This window comes from Chroicocephalus ridibundus, chromosome 8 (genome assembly GCF_963924245.1).
Source record: "Chroicocephalus ridibundus chromosome 8, bChrRid1.1, whole genome shotgun sequence".
NCBI classification, from domain to species: Eukaryota; Metazoa; Chordata; class Aves; order Charadriiformes; family Laridae; genus Chroicocephalus; species Chroicocephalus ridibundus.
Window position 1 is genome coordinate 5,483,528 of NC_086291.1, and position 13,856 is coordinate 5,497,383.

Consider the following 13,856-nt stretch of genomic DNA (forward strand, 5'->3'; position numbering starts at 1 on the left):
GGTTGCATGAGCATTTGTATTCTGGTCTGAAGCATTTATTTTGGCTTTGCAAATAGCTTCCTAAGTTGGTTAACCATCTGCATAACTCAAACCGAGGTGTTTGTTTTTCTAACAGATTGCCCTTATCCGAGAGAGCTGAAATCCATCTCCTCTGCTTCTCATAATTTATTGAGGCTCAGAAAAGGGTTTGGCTGAGGCTTGTGGTAGAAACACACGTGAGCAGGATGAGAGCCTGAAGCCTCCCCCATCCCTTATTAAGATGGATGGTGGCTCCTTGTTCCATCTTCGTAGTAGTTCCAGTGAGTCTTTTACTGACTTCGTGCTCCTTCTGTCACGATATTCGGAGGTAACATCCAGAGCTGGTGATAGGTGCACAATTAAACCCAGGCACGTCTCCTCTGTAAGCACTATTTTGCAACTTCAGGTGTAAGTGGGCACAGGGTCTATTCTGCAAAGGCTTTCGCCTGCCTGTGCAAGCCGTTGGTGTGCTAGGGCAGCATTTCAAAGATGAAAGAGAGAAAAGTACCTCTGTTGGGCTCTGCGGGCAGACCAGGAGTGTGAAGGAGGAAGTGTAAATTGACTGTGGTTGTTGTTATTGGTGTGGACCTCGGTTGTTTTATTTATTTTTTTAATTTTATTTTAAATCACTTCATAATAATTTTCTGGTTGGGTTGGTGTCTGTTTTTGTAAGAAATCTTGCTGGTTTGCTTGACCTTTGAACAGCTGGAGGTAATTTCTGTTGGTTTTGTGTTTTTTTTTTTTTTTTTAAATGCTCATGGTGAGCCTCCTGCTATTGCGTCACCAGAGAAGCTGATTCGGAGAACTGTTTGGTCCCCCCGCCCCCGCAACTCCCCTGGTCTTTTCTCCTTCATGGGGGTTTGAATGTTTTGCAGAAATTTTGGTCATTAACTAGACCGTATTTGGTTCTGGTACACCTGTGTTCGTTTAGAAACACTATCTGCTTTTATTTGTGTGGCTGCATTTCTACGTTATTCCAACTCTCTTAAACCAGTTTTAAGGATTTGATATTGCCGCTTAACAGAGTCCTCCAGGAATAATCTTTTTCACACCTCATGAGGTGCAGCTCTCATGGTCTATTCCAGCCCTTGGTGAAATACATCTCCGGGATGCCCTCTCTCCTTGTCTCCTTTCTGAGATGTTGATTTACAGGTGTATTCCCAATGGGCTGGCCGGTTATTTGGATCTCAGCATCTCCACCAACCATGCTAAGCCCACCCTTCAATCACTCTGTGAACATCCATGAATAGTCTCTTGGGACGTTTTCTGGTGAGGAGCGTTTAGGTCAGAGCTGCCACAACAGAGAATATTGATGGATGTTTTAATTTTTTTAAACCTAAAATATTTCAAAGCTTTAAAATGGTTTAAAGTTCAATGCGTTTTCTTTCTCAAAGTGGATCAGATCAGAGACTTTCCTGGTCTCCTGGAATGGAAGGTGTGTCTGTACGCTCTTATTTGTTGTGGCATCAACTGTTGTCCTCAACAGTTGTCCTTGCCCTGAGAGTAGTTCCTGAGAAAAGCTTCTAAAGCAAAGGTCCTTTCTCGTTTCCAGTGCCTTATGTGTATGTTGGTGCTCCAAAGCCAGAGGTAGAAGGAACAACCTTGAACCAAAACACTTGGCTGTCTCTGCAGGCACCAGAGGATATATATGATGACGTTGAGGAAATGCAAGATAGACTGTAAGCATGGACCTGGGCTCTTTGCAATGGATGTGCCTATGAAATGTCTTTTAAAAACTACGCTGCACCACATCCTCATATAATATTTCTGTCTTTTAGCAGCCAAGCGTCAGATGCCTCAAGTCAGTTTGCGTCAGCCAGCAGTAAGTGCAGCACATGGGGAAGCTCGAGCGGGAGCTGCTTTTAATTTGGGATGGTCCCTGGGAGATGATGTGAATAGCTTCATTTAACTTTCAACATCTATAGTGTCTCCTTCTGGCCCGGTTGCTCTAAATTCCCATTACAACCAGCGGGGAGCAATACACGTGTCTAGCATGGAATTCATTTGAGCAACCTCGAAGCCTCTGTAAGAGTAAAATGTAATGGCCTGGGTGCAATTTGTCCAGCAAACCTCACCTCATCGCCACTGAACTTGGTTTGTGATAATTGCATGCCTTGGTTTGAAGTTTCAGGAAACAGCTATGAAGAAACATATGAAGATGTTGAGACTGGGGGTGATAATCCAGCAAAACCGGAGTAAGTTGCGATTTCTTAGCTTGCATTTCGAAATGCTGACCGTACTTCATTGATTTCACATGCCAGGTACTGGCTGGAAGCCTTTTTTTTTTTTTTTTTTTCCTAAATGCAACTGCAGAGAAGTTGTATGGGTGGGCTTCCCCCTCTTCTTCCCTTTTTCCCCTTTGGCTGGCACTTAGGGAGCAAAAAATAGTTACCAAAATTAACCCCCTAAGCAGTGAGGCCTTTCTATTAGAGCTTGTGGCACTCTCCATCCATTGGGAGTGCTCCCCTTACAGCCCTCTGCTCGCATAAAACACACAGGACGCTCTTGCCACCCTTCCCTTGATCAAAAGCGTTGCTCGGCTGTAGCTGAGAAATTGCACCTTTTATTTTTTTTTTTTTTTTTTTTTTGTGTGTGTGTGCCAAAAGAGGTAATGCCCAAGGCACGAACGGGGACCTTGTCCCCACAAAAAAAAAAAAGGGACAAAACGCTCACATTTCAGATCGCAGAAGTTCGGAAAGCTGAAAGGAGCCCAGGCTGTGAGCTAATGCCTGCAGCTGACATGCTGTAACTAACTCGCAACCTGCTCTTTTTTTACGTAGCTTCTCAAGATATTTGCTTCCACGGGGTGTGTTATAAAAGCAATGAGTTTTGCCGCCTCAGGTTTCTACGTTGCCTGAGCTTCCCAAACGGATTAAGAGGTGAAATGGGAAGTCAGTCGTGTTTTTGCTTATTAGCTTTGTGTGGTTCCCTACCCTCGTGCAGTAAAAGGTTTCCTGCATCCTTTTGTAAGAAACAGAGACAGCCTTTGGGAACGGCATATGGGCTGGGGATGCTGCACACAACTGCTTCCAGTGCATCTGGTGGCTCCCGTCTAAGGAGCAGTGTGGGAGGAATAATAAGGTGTTGCTGTACATCTGCTTTTCCCTTACGGATGTGAGACTCGTACCGGCTTGCATCTGGATTCAAGTCTAGCTGATGTGCGCGTGTAGAGCCTGCGTGTGTCGGAGAGGGGGGGAAAAAGTATGGGAAACCTGAAGCCTTAGAGGTGACCGGGCACTTATTGAAAGGTGAAAGTGCCATTTCTCTGCAAGTTGTCCATGGGAGTTGAGTGGTGGATGTGCACGAGCTTCTCCAATGAGTGGGTGGTGTGTTGGCATCTGCATCTATCTCCTGGACCAACCACGCATGTCCTGCACCCGCCGGGAAGCGTGCCCAAACCTCTTCTGCGCCCCTCTGCACATGGCTGCTGAACAGCAGCAGAAATTAAACTCTATTGCTAATTCACGGAGGAGCAGCGCCTCTCGCTGGGTTTCCTCACAAAGCTAGGGTTTGGGGCCAAATTCACGGGGTTCAGAGGTCAGTGTCTTAACCCCCGAACGAGTCTTTATGGAATCTTTCCATTGATCCCATGTGCAGGATTAGGCATGCTGATACACATAAAGTATTTGTAATAGTACTTGCGCATGGGTCCTGTCCCCCATGTGAGGATCTTGGTTCTTTGCAGATAGAAAATCACTGTGTATCTTTGCAACCTCCCATAAGCTTCAGAGAGGAGTGTGTGTAGAGGAACGTCCTTCTCAAGAGCGTACACAATAAAAAATGTGTGATGAAGGATGGCACAGACAGATGCTCCTGATGTCCTCCTTTAATGCGCACTGCATGCTTCTGGGGAATTTTGTCCCTTTCGTCAGGAATTTTTACTCCAAATATACCTGGATCATTCCGTAGTTGCCGGGTTAGAGAAGGACAACTTCAGTTAACACCGAAAAGTGTGAAGCTAAGCAAAGGTTTGAGGTTGGACTTCATAATTAAGCACCTTTTGCTGTGTGGGTGCCTGACCCATTGAATCCATCATACCATACGTGATGCTGTTAAGTCTTAAACCCGACTGCTGAGCTGAGGTCTAAGGTCTGCTGACCTTCCTTTACCTGCTTCAGGATCTCTGGGGCTATGAGTATTGCATCTCCCACGTACTTCAGTGCCTGGTGCCTCTTTAGTTTAAAATCTGTTTCTGTTTTGGACAGAACAGAAAAACAAAAGAGATTTGGAAACTTGTTTAAGATAGAGAAGTTGACGCTGAAGAATATCAAGCTCAAGGAAAACTTCAGGTAAGAGAACGCTGGTTGTCCAACCCCTTCCCCCTCCAAACCTCAGGATTCATATTTGCAATAACTTGAGAGCAGGACATCTAAGAGTAAGGAATACAGCTTGATCTGGAAAGTTATGCCAGAAGGGCTTCTATGAACTCATCAGGAGCTGCTCTGGCAGATGTGGCCAATAGCCCATCTGTGCAGCTTCTCCATAGTCTCTGGCATGAGGAATCTACAGCAGTTGGTCCTACAGCGGTGTCCCAGTTTTCATAGGTTTTCTGCTGCCTTTGGAATCTTCCTGATACCTCAGCATGATGCCGCTACGCAAGGAAACGTAGAAATGTGACACCTGCTGCCTAGACCTGTGGGCCAGGATTCAGCAGAGACTTCTGATGTGGTTCTTCAGGGTTGACTTTTTTTATTCCAAGTACCATTTATAGTCAAGCTGGCAACAGCATCTGCTGAAGAAGTTTACTGTTGAGTCTGTAGTCTAATAAGTTAGGATAGAGGATATTGTATAACTTCCTGTAGTGCCCTTTCGGGTACTCTTAATTTAATATTCAAAACCCTGGTTAAGGTTGCACGGAAGCTGCCTTTTCCTCAAGTGCACAGTAGCTGCCTGCGGAGCCCGTCCTCCGCATCCTCCGTGGCTGCCAGTGTGTGCCTCACCCTGTGCACAGTGCCTGAGGCCAGGAAAGTGCTACTTTTTCTTATTTCTGTGGCAATTCCAGCTTAACCCTTTCCTCTTTTGTCCGAGGAAGGTTTGTTTTACTTAAAAACTTTTTCACAGTAGGTACTCCACCATGTTGGTTGCTCCTTCCTGCATTATTGCTAAATATCATCATAGGGAAGGAGGCACCGGGTTTCATGACATTGTCTTGTAGCAAAAAACCCTTAAAGCTCCTGCAAGCATCTCAGATACCTACAATCATTGTCACACTTACATTCCTGGGGAACCCATGATGTTGGCAGACTACAAAGAGGGAATTACTACTGACTACAGTTACCAGCTCTCCAACAACTGGCGTACTGTGTCCAGTTCTGGAGTGCTGTGTCCAGTTCTGGGCTCCCTGGTTCAAGAAGGACAGGGAACTACTGGAGAGGGTACAGCAAAGGGCTACAAAGAAGATTATGGGACTAGAACACCTCTCTTATGAGGAAAGGCTGAGGGACTTGGGTCTCTTCAGTCTGGAAAAAAGACGGCTGATGACCTTACCAACACTTATAAATAGTTAAAGGGTGGGTGTCAGGGGGATGGGGCCAGGCTCCTTTCAGCGATGCCCAGCAACAGGACAAGAGGTAACGGGCACAAACTTGAGCATAGGAAGTTCCACCTGAACATGAGGAGGAACTTCTTTCCTGTGAGGGTGGCAGAGCCCTGGCACAGGCTGCCCAGAGAGGTGGTGGAGTCTCCGTCTCTGGAGACATTCAAAACCCGCCTGGATGTGTTCCTGTGCGTTCCTCTAAGTGAACTTGTTTTGGCAGGATGGTTGGACTAGATGATCTCCAGAGGTCCCTTCCAACCCCTATCATTCTGTGATCAACCCTCTAGCTATTGGGAAGGGGCATAGGGGTGGGCAGGAGGAGGGTGCATTTGCCCATTTGGAGTGTTCTTTGGATGCAGTGTAGAACTTTCATAACCTGTGAGATGAACAACACATGGCTCTGGTTGCTGCCGTGGAGATGCTTATTTAGCAAGGGATGTAATTCTGGCAAATTTGGTTGGTGTCACGGTGGCACCCAGATCTGCCTCCATCGCTTCAGCTGCGAGCGCTGCGTGCTGCCAGCTTGTCGGTGCTCGTGGCTTTTTGGGCGATGCTGATGTGCAAAATTGTTTCTAAAAGCCTCTTTCTGTCCGCAGATTGTTTTCCGTCTCGGTATCAAATTTAGGTAAGCAACACGCATGTACCTGTCTCTTGGGGGTTTGTGTGTGTGTATGAAGAAGCAAATGTATTGAGTGATGGAAGAACAACTTTAGGCATTGTGCCTTTCTCAGAATCGTGTAATGTGGCAGTAGTAACTTTGAAGACTTCGTAGACATTTTTGCTTCATTTGAGGTGGGTTTTTTTTTGCTTGTTTTTGGGTGGTTTTCTTTGAAGACGAGCATTTGTTTTGCAGATCTGAATATATTTAGGAAGGCAAGGTGTGAAGCAGTCCATGCTGAGACACTGCTTCCAGGCTGGCAGTGGTGCTTAACAGTCAACCGCGCTCTGGCAGCTCTCTGTAAAACTTTGCTGCTTATCGTTGCTTGCTGGAGGGACACGTTCATGCCTCGTGTAAATGGGGGTGGATGCAAAAACTGTCCCCACTAATCCAGCCTTTAGAAGGTGCTGGTGTGGACGAACCCACGTCCTCAGGATGGAAACCCTGCCCGGGCTGGCTGCAGTGTGAAGCTGGGGCTTTGCTGCTGCTCCTGCTCCATCCCTGGAGCTGGATGGCCAAACCCGTGCAGAAAACTGCCCACAAACACAACTAACAAACCCAACCCTCCTGCCTTTTGTTTTGACTGGTTTCCAGAGTCCTGAGGATCTTCCTTTCACATTGCCTTGGCCCCTTTGGGTTGCGCGACCAGCAGCAGCCCCAGTTTTCCTCTGCAATCCGTCACTTTGAATACCAGGCTCAGAATGACATCTCCTAACAATTTTCTCTGCCGCGTTTTGGTTGACAGTGGCTGTTTCCCAGGAGGACACGGTGTACGACGATGTCGAGACGGGGCAGAGAGAGTCAAGGTGAGGAGGGTGCCCTCTCCTGGGGCTGGCCTTGGGCCAAGGAGATGTTCTTCTTGGCACAAGCCTGTGCCCCGGGGAGCCTGCAGTACTGCAAGCCACCGAGGGTCATGAGCTGGGTCGGGATTCAGTCCAGGTGCCCTCCCCATGTGTGTTTGATTTGGCAAGGAGCATCCCGCAAAATGTTTCTTCAGTGTTACCTAGTTAGTGCCAAGAGACGTGAAAAGGAGAGAGCTGCTCCCTGAAACACGTGAAAATTCAGATAGTTTTCCTAAGGAAGGAAAACTCCAGCTCCCAGACCCGATAATCAGCCCCGTCCTGGCAAGCTCCTTGTCAGAAAAATTACTTTTAATAGGAACAGCATGTCTCAATGTCTTGCTGCCAGATGATTGTGGCTTCAGCGCGTGCTGGTATAAATCGCAGCAAGTGTTTGCATTTCAGTGGTGGGTGTGGGGGGAGACGGGGAGAGAAAGCACAACTTTGGAGGTACACGGGTTTGGGGAGGGGGCACAGTCTGCTGGAAAATCCTGAATTTCTGTGTGGCTCTTTCCCCTCCTCTCAGAGAGAAGGATGACAAGTACAAAACCTGGATGCCAAAATTTCGGGTGGCGAAAGAGGATAAGGACCAAAGGAAAACCAGCGATGATGTGGAAAGGTCTTGATTTCCATTCTATGTTTTCCCATGTTGTCTAACTTTGTACGTGTCTCTGAAATGATTTGCAGGAGTGGGACGCCCCTGATTTTGCGCACATTTTCCGTTGGCTGCTGCTCCAGGGTCCTTTCCCTTTGAACTCAGCTTTCAGGAAACTTTGCAGAAAATATCTTGAGGGCAAAAAAAATCTCTTGGATCTGAGCTGTATGCAAGCGGGGGATACCCTGAGGGTCTCATCCTGAAGTTGTCTTCCCACGTAGCCAACACAAAAAGATGCTACTTGCTATATATTTGGCTGCTTTTCTGCCCTGGTCAGTCCCGTTTCTTCTTTAATTGTGCCTGAATTAAATATTTGATCTCTGTGGATCAGCTGTTGCTATTTTGGCAAGAGCACTGTGTTTAGAAGCCCTGTACACAAGGTGGTAATTGCCTGTGTGTTCCCCTTCCCTTGTTTTAAAGTATTAATTTCTTGGGTCTTCTTTTTCCAGTTGGGTTTATTCCGTTGCATCTTGCTGTAGCATTTGTGCATAAAAGGAAGAATAAAGCTTTTTGTTACCGGTGCTGCAAAAAATTCACATGGAAGTAGGAATTTTCCTTTCCCTTTTAGAGTAGAAGAATGTGCATTGCAATGAGCTTTTTCATGACCCAGTACCCAAGACTTCAAACGAATCAGAGATCTATTTTATGGGTCCTTACCACAGAGTTCCCGCGTGGCGTTGCTCACACGCCCCTTGTTGTGTTGCGCAGGGTCGTGCGTATAATTTTACGGACTCTCAGGAAGCCGATGCAATTTCAACTGATCCTCAGAGATCACAGGTCCTGCAGGCCGAGACTGCCAAGGAGGAATCTCTTCACGGCTTAAAAGTCCCTAATTTCAGCTCTTGTTAATTTTAAGCGCGCAAAAGTTAGCCAAGGGTGAATGATTTATTGCAAGGGGGTGGGTTTTGTTTGTTTGGCTGTTTTTTTTCCTGTCTCGGTTTTAAAACGAGAGTCACAGCTGGAATTTTATGTACAAACCCGAAAGAGTGGCATCTCCGTACGCAGGGAATGCCCCAGCATGGATGGCCGTTGCTCCCCTTGAGGCTGGTTATAAGAGCTTGCTTTTCACTTTACAGTGCCATACAAATGTCTGCTTGGGTGACTTTATCCTCCATGTGCTAAAAAAGCAACAAAAATCTGGAGACCTGTGCCAAGCCCCACTTCCATAAATGACTCAGGATGAGAGTTATCTGGGGACTCTTTGTGTTTGCATATAAATAAAACCAGAAGGAGACAAATTGCTGGGGGAAAAGTGAATTGTTGACTTCTATAAAAATACGACTGATTTGAAACACTTGATAGAGAGTTTGTTTGTTCCCACGCTGCTTACGGAGAATACAGTTATTCCGAATGGAGATACAAAATGGCTCAAGTTATGCTCACCAACAGGTTCAAGTTGTATATTCATTGTTTTATGAAAAATAGAGATGCGAACAGTGTGCTTTGCTCTTCCAAGAGTTCATTGCAGGCAAGAGCGGATTTAGGCTCTGGGTTGCATTTCCCAGGATGCCAGGGGTTATTTAAATTATTAAATTCCTGAGGAGGAATAACCCCATGCACCAGTACAGGTTGGGGGCTGACCTGCTGGAGAGCAGCGCAGCTGAAAGAGACCTGGGAGTCCTGGTGGACAACAGGATGACCATGAGCCAGCAATGTGCCCTCGTGGCCAAGAAGGCCAATGGCATCCTGGGGTGCATCAAGAAGAGTGTGGCCAGCAGGTGGAGGGAGGTCATCCTCCCCCTCTACTCTGCCTTGGTGGGGCCGCACCTGGAGTCCTGTGTCCAGTTCTGGGCTCCCCGGTTCAAGAAGGACAGGGAACTTGCTGGAGAGGGTGCAGCAGAGAGCTACCAAGATGATATGGGACTAGAACATCTCTCTTATGAGGAAAGGCTGAGGGATTTGGGTCTCTTCAGTCTGGAAAAAAGACGGCTGAGGGGGGACCTTATCAACGTTTATAAATACTTAAAGGGTGGGTGTCAGGAGGATGGGGCCAGGCTCTTCTCAGTGGTGCCCGGGGACAGGACAAGAGGTAACGGGCACAAACTTGAGCATAGGAAGTTCCACCTGAACACGAGGAGGAACTTCTTTCCTGTGAGGGTGGCAGAGCCCTGGCACAGGCTGCCCAGAGAGGTGGTGGAGTCTCCGTCTCTGGAGACATTCAGAACCTGCCTGGACGCGTTCCTGTGCCACCTGCTCTGGGTGACCCTGCTCTGGCAGGGGATTGGACTAGATGATCTCCAGAGGTCCCTTCCAACCCTATGATTCTATGATTCTATGAAATGGAGCTCAAGTTGTGTGTGTGTGTCTCTCTCTCAATGCAGAAAGATCTTCAAAGTCAAGAAGAGTGATGCAGAAGAAAGCAAGAAGATGGAGAAAGAAGAGAAGTTTTTTAGAAAAACATTTATGGTACGTGTCTCTCTTTAGAGAATTAGCTATGTCAGAGGAGGAAAGCAGCCATGTGTCATGCTTAAGAGATGCATGGTGGAAAGCTGTTGGTCCTTATCTATGCTGGGAGGGATGTCCAACTGACCTGCCTCCTTCTCCCCTAATCTGGGATCTTCATCTGGCGCATTGCTGGTTATTTTCCCCCTCTTCAGCCCCAAGCAAAGCCTCACAACCTATTCTGAGATCCCTTATCTCCATCCCTACCCACAGCCCTTAAAGACATCTCACAGGAGTCTAGAATTAACTTGTGCTTTTTATTTCTTCTCTGCAGTATGACAAGGAGATCAAGGTCATCAACACGGCCACTGCCGAGTGCTCGGTCCCCAGTAAGAGGAGAGTTGACCTCCCGCTCACAGCTGGAGAACAGCTGGATGTTATCGATGTCACGGAGGGCAGCGCAGTGATTTGCCGCAATTCGGAGGGCAGATGTAAGTTTGCAGAAAGTCTCTGGCATGGGTGGCCACTCCTCAATCCAGTTTGGAGGGGCAAGCAACAGTGCGTTCTTTGTGCTTAGCCACTGCGACTTCATTTGTTCAGGAGTTTACTAATTTACTTCTTTTTTTCCCCCTTCTGTCAGATGGGTATGTTCTAGTGGAGCATTTGAACTTCAGGTAAACTCAGATTTTATTTATGATGATGCATATTTTCTTCTCCATCCTGTGTACAGATATTTGAGATCTGGAGGAATGTACTTAAAACTTCTGAAGGCAGGGGAAGCTTAATGTAAACAGCCAGTATTAAATATTAAATAAGTATTTCCAGTTTTCGTCTGCTGTTCTGCTGTTACGCAGGTTTCCAGTCCAACTGCAGCTAAAAAAAAAAACCCGTCCAGTCATGACTTGTATAAATTGGAGGTTCTTGACTTGCCTTCAGATATGCTGTATTAATTCACATCTGCTGCAGGCGTGGGCCACTCGGTGTGTGTCGCCTTGCCAAAACACACCCTTAAGTCCCTTGCTGCAATATCGTTTCCTTGCATGCTCACGCATAATTGATAGAAACGAACCTCTTATTGCCCAGGTGCCCGTTGCTGCGAAACTTTCTTTTTTGTTTTTTGTTTTTTTTTTTTTGAGACAGACAGTACTAACTGCCCCGAGAGCCGCTCTCCCCCCTGGAGCATCCCTGAAGGTGAAGGTCTCTTCTGTGCTTCCCGCATCCGTGAGAGTCCGCCATGGTCAACTGTGGAGAGCTGATGCGATTGTAAATAAAGTTTTATTTTTTGTGCTTACAGTTAAATGTGCAAGAGACGTTTCCTTCCCCCCCCGCCCTCCATTATTTAGAGCATGTTAGTTATTTTCAGGATTTCTCACTTTTTGGTGTACCTCGTGGGTCGGCTCTGAAATAGCTGGAACATTTCTACACCTGCATGAAAAAAATTGCGCAGTTTAGTTCCTGCATCTCGTTACTGCCTGTTTTACGTGCTGGAATGGCAAGACTCCCCAAAAGATTTGCTCTTTGGAAAGCAAACCATATAGTTACGAACTGGTTTCGATCCTGACCAAAGTATTGAGAGAAGAAGTATGAAAAGTATTGAGAGAAGAAGTATGCTCTGCCACTCTTGCTGGGTTAAATATATAAAATAGTGGAAAGCTTGACTCATTTCTTTCCAGAAGACATTAAAAAAGAGTAAATAAAGCATTCAGGCAAAATTTACTTTATTTTTGTAAGCTAACTTAGGCATCCCAGATATGTAAAGGCTGACTTCTGGCTCCCACCCCCCCGCCTTCGCAGCAGCAGTTACCCAACAGTTGCCCCTGTGTTTGGGCTGTTCTCCGCTGCCGGCCTGGGGGATGATTGCTTATTTCAAGAAAAATGCTCCTAAATGGAGGAAGAGAAATATAAATTGCTAATGGCTTCTCCTCGGTGTATCCGGTGGATGCCTTTTCAAAAAACAGAAGAACGTGCGCGGAGTTTTAACATGGCTTTGGAAGAAAAGAAAAAAAAACCCAAACCCTAAATATCACTGTAGTGTAGAGCTGCTGCCCCTCCCCGGCACATTTTTAAGAGGCCATATCAGTTTGCTCATAAATAGCCTAAAAATGTAGATGGTTTAATTAGGAATTATTAAATGTTCCAGGCTTAAGAAAACACAGCAAAATAAAAGCGCTGTTTGCCACACGGCCATTTCAAAGCTGGCATAGAAGACATCAGCAAAACACAGAGCAAATATTGAACGTTGACTTTTAAGTCTATGCAGCCATTCTTATTTATTTTACCATGTGGTTACTATTAAGTGCGTTGGCCTGCATCCATCCTTGCAATTAAAAAAAAAATAAAAAAATAAAACAATCCCCTGTACGCATGCACAGCTTTACAGGCTTGCCAGCCCAAATATTTAGACTTCTGTAGCGGAGATGGAGAGTTCGGGGAGCTGAAGTGCGTGTTTGGCTTCAGAGCAGGCTGGGACGTGCACGACGTCCTTCACCTACAGCCTTTGCGGGGAATTATCCCGTTGGAAGTTGAGGAGATGGTTTACTTGGGGGGGATTTTTATTTTTTTTTTCCCCCGACAATGTTTAGGATTGATCCTGTGAAGAAGACACCGCCTTCCTCATCCTCCTCCCCATCCAGCACTAGCTCACAACTCCTGCAGTCTATTAATCACACGCTCTGCCAGCTCCGTAGGCAAATCTTGTATTAGCCACATGTGCCAGCTCATTTTTGTCTCCTGAGGAAGTTATTTTACATTTTTTTTAAATTAAATTAAAAAAAAAAAAAAAATCTCCCCATATATCCTGCGATACACGTGACTGCCCCCCCCGCCCGATCCCCATGCAACTACGCACAGTCCGTGGTGGGTTGCGACCCAACGGGATGCGAAACACAAACTTCTGCACCGGCGTCGGCAGCTGGCTTCACGCGAGGACGCCTGGCTTAAACTTAAAACTGCTTTTCTTCATGGACAGATTCCCATGCACGTACAGAAGGAAAGCGCTTGAGATAGGACGACTCAAGACAATACACAAACCTTTTACGTAGAGCAACTTAGATTTCCTCGCTTAAGCCACAGGTTGACTATATTTAGGTCAAGTTACTGGTCAGGAAATTAAATTCTTCCTTTTCTTTCTTTGATAGCCTTGCTGGTGCATCCTAAACACATCAAAACTTGAAGTTAATTCTCATGTGAATTTTAGGCCCCGTTCCCCCACGTTCCTTCTCAAAACGGAGCTCGTCGTGATAACCGGTCTGATTTGCTGAATCTGAGGGCGAACTGAAAGTTCTTAGAAGGCACTTAGAAGGCAGTTGTGTATCGCAGAAGCTGTGTAAGAAAGGAGCGTGGATAGCGACTGCAGCTTTGTGCCTTAACTGGATTGACTTCCCTCTGCGTCACAGGCGTATATGAACTAAGTCCCCAGTTCCGTCCCCCGCCCCAAGCACCTATCCTGCAGCGAAAGGTTATTTTTGCACAATATCTTTGAAATGCTCCTCCCCATGCTTTTGCCTAAAGAGTCAAGATCCGAGTCAGCACGGGTCCATCAGCTCTGCTGGATGCACGTCAATACAGAAGAAAACCTTCGGGCCTCGCTCCTGGCATGTATTTTGGGTTGGGGAAGCTGTTTCTGCTATCCATTTATATATTTTAATTCCCCTCTCTGCCCCTTCGTCCCCCCCCGCCCCCCAACAACAAGCCCTGGGGGCATCCATGGCCCCACAGCCGGGATGTGACGGGAACATCTCCAGAGGGAAACTCTACCAGCCAGCCCCA

The 13,856-nt window shown here is 46.6% G+C and overlaps 1 protein-coding gene across 4 annotated transcripts in view; it reads left to right on the plus strand.

Moving 5' to 3' along the window:
* FYB2 (FYN binding protein 2) overlaps positions 1-13,736 on the plus strand; it is a 28,031-nt gene extending 14,295 nt beyond the window's left edge. Inside the window, exons 10-21 of one of the 4 annotated variants that reach the window (XR_010072148.1) lie at positions 1,571-1,697; positions 1,797-1,840; positions 2,144-2,213; positions 4,224-4,307; positions 6,151-6,179; positions 6,958-7,018; positions 7,578-7,670; positions 10,028-10,112; positions 10,423-10,579; positions 10,729-10,762; positions 11,229-11,351; positions 13,226-13,736. Coding sequence is in view for 3 of the 4 variants with exons in the window: in XM_063342700.1 (XP_063198770.1) it covers positions 1,571-1,697; positions 1,797-1,840; positions 2,144-2,213; positions 4,224-4,307; positions 6,151-6,179; positions 6,958-7,018; positions 7,578-7,670; positions 10,028-10,112; positions 10,423-10,665 (836 nt within the window). In the remaining variant the exon portion in view is untranslated. Of the gene's footprint in view, positions 1-1,570; positions 1,698-1,796; positions 1,841-2,143; positions 2,214-4,223; positions 4,308-6,150; positions 6,180-6,957; positions 7,019-7,577; positions 7,671-10,027; positions 10,113-10,422; positions 10,681-10,728; positions 10,763-11,228; positions 11,382-13,225 lie in introns of those variants that run through there. The other 3 variants (XM_063342701.1, XM_063342702.1, XM_063342700.1) reach the window with 3 other exon arrangements.
* Positions 13,737-13,856: the final 120 nt, after the last annotated feature.